Source organism: Polyodon spathula, chromosome 32, assembly GCF_017654505.1.
Source record: "Polyodon spathula isolate WHYD16114869_AA chromosome 32, ASM1765450v1, whole genome shotgun sequence".
Classification (NCBI taxonomy): domain Eukaryota; kingdom Metazoa; phylum Chordata; class Actinopteri; order Acipenseriformes; family Polyodontidae; genus Polyodon; species Polyodon spathula.
The window spans coordinates 7,017,708-7,020,089 of NC_054565.1; the positions used below are offsets into that span (position 1 = coordinate 7,017,708).

A 2,382-nucleotide genomic window follows, 5' to 3' on the forward strand; every position below is an offset into this window, starting at 1 on the left:
TAGCTCCCTGATAAGCATAGGCTTGGCTCAGTGACCACAAACCTTGTTCCATGAAAAATCCTTGTTGTTGCAACCGTGACCAGAGGAACGCATGAGTCACCGAGAGTGTGGAGAAAGATCCCATCAGAGGAGGGTGGGGGTGCAACCTTTAATCTCTGAGCTAACACCTCGGGACTCTTCACAGACTCCCACCCGTCTCTCCGAGGCCCCCAGGAGAGGATAGAGCAGGGATATCGGAGACTGTATTTGTTAACACAGGGGTCCCACGAGGGTGGGGCTCAGTGCACCTCTCTCTCTAGTTGTTAACAGCAGCCCTCACATCTGCATCAGGACTGCACTGGAGATCCAAGTGCTGTCTGTTGGGTCCCGTAATTGCAGACGCACGGCACTGGTTTCTGTTCTGTAATTTAACACAATGGTTTAGTCTTGTCTGTTCTGCAATATGCAAAAGGATTTGATGACTCGTCATGGCCACTTACAGGTTTTGATTTGTTTAAATCACTTGAATGCGCGAGTCATCGCTCTGACGAAGCCCCCCCCCACACACACACACACACACACACACACACACACACACCTTTCATTCCCAACCCAAGGGAAAGTTCCTTTTCAGACAAACCGGTCTGTTTAATTGATTTCTTTTCCACCAATAACAGAAGCCCTATGTGTTCCAGGACTGTGACAAACAAGCTGCATCTACTCTGACTCCTTTTCACCCTTATAGAAGTCCCCACAGTAAAGCAAAGCATAGTCAAAGCATGACAAAGCATGGAATAGCGAGGTATGGCATATTAACAAGGCTGCCTCTGCCAGCCCCAGCCTCCTCTCAGCCTGTATAAAGGCATGCTTGCGGTACCATACGTTTCTTTCAAAGCTGCACATGTGATTTCTGTGTGGTGCATAGTGCAGACCGCAGGTGGGGTTCGTGACATTATCTTGTGCAAGTTTGTCGTTACGGGTTCCCTAAAGAAACAGCAGAAGGTGACGCTGCCAGCCCCCAGCGTCACACAGGTATTAGGTGACTGTGGTGTGCAGCGTGTGTGAATGCGCAGCTGGTTTCTGCTCTGTCTCTAGATCTACTCAGTGCTTTGCCATCCCGCCCATGCAAAGGTGTGTGAGAGCCTCTGCTGCATTCCTGTTTGTCTGCATTTCAGAGAAGCTGTTTCTGTTCATCGGAGGCTGGCATTGCAGCCGCTGTGTAATCTCTCTGCTCTTTATTGTGCTTGATAGATAGCAGGTAAGACATCTGATTATAATCAGCCTCTCTGGGTTTCTTCTTTTTGATTTTTGCTTGATTTTTATTTCTGTATGTATTTGAGGTTTGTAATCAGATTGTATCAGTGTACCCTGGTGTGAAAGATAATATTGGTTAGGAAATGATCAACTGCATTTATGATTCTCAATGTTTATGAAATAAGAAATAATAAGTACCCAGGAGTCTTTCACTTGACTTTCAGATTTGCTAGTTTGTGTTTATAGATAGATAGATAGATAGATAGATAGATAGATAGATAGATAGATAGATAGATAGATAGATAGATAGATAGATGCAAACACACACATGTAAATATATTACTACAGTTTAAGTTCATCTACATTATATATTCCTGATAATTGTACATTTATGCCTCGTTTATTAGAACATATCAAGTCCCTTGATTTATATTTTTTGACACAATAGTTCAGTTTCAGAATAAAAGGTTTTAGTTATTTATTTATGTATTGTTATTGTACATGTTTGTGTGTTTTTATTTTACTTATTCACTTGATTTCATTTCATTTCCGGCATTATGTCAGTACAAATGACAAATGTTTCAGCTAATACCCTTTCTTCTTCTTCTTCTTCTCCTCCTCCCACTCTTCCTCCTCGCAGTGCTGTGCCACGATGAACTGGACGTCTCTGGAAGGTCTGCTCAACGGGGTCAACAAGTATTCCACAGTGTTCGGCCGCGTGTGGCTCTCGATGGTCTTCGTCTTCCGAGTGCTGGTGTTCGTGGTGGCAGCACAGAAGGTGTGGGGCGATGAATCCAAGGACTTTGTCTGCAACACCCAGCAGCCTGGCTGCACCAATGTCTGCTATGACAGCATCTTCCCCATCTCTCATGTGCGCCTCTGGGCCCTGCAGCTCATCTTCGTCACCTGCCCCTCCTTCCTGGTGGTGGCTCACGTCAAGTACCGCGAGATCAAGGATCTGAAGCACGCCAAGGTCCACAAGGGCTCCCATCTCTACGCCAACCCCGGGAAGAAGCGCGGCGGGCTCTGGTGGACCTACTTCTTCAGCCTGGTCTTCAAGGCCAGCTTTGACGCAGCCTTCCTCTACATCCTCTTCTACATCTACCACGGCTACGACATGCCCCGGCTCTCCAAGTGTGAACTGGAGCC

The 2,382-nt window shown here is 46.2% G+C and overlaps 1 protein-coding gene across 1 annotated transcript in view; it reads left to right on the forward strand.

The window, feature by feature from the left end:
• The first annotated feature begins 828 nt into the window (after positions 1-828).
• Positions 829-2,382, forward strand: part of LOC121303304 (gap junction beta-3 protein-like) — a 3,656-nt gene continuing 2,102 nt past the window's right edge. Inside the window, exons 1-2 of the mRNA XM_041233895.1 lie at positions 829-1,011; positions 1,874-2,379. Of these exons, the coding sequence (XP_041089829.1) occupies positions 844-1,011; positions 1,874-2,379 (674 nt within the window). The 5' untranslated portion in view covers positions 829-843. The remainder of the gene's footprint in view (positions 1,012-1,873; positions 2,380-2,382) is intronic.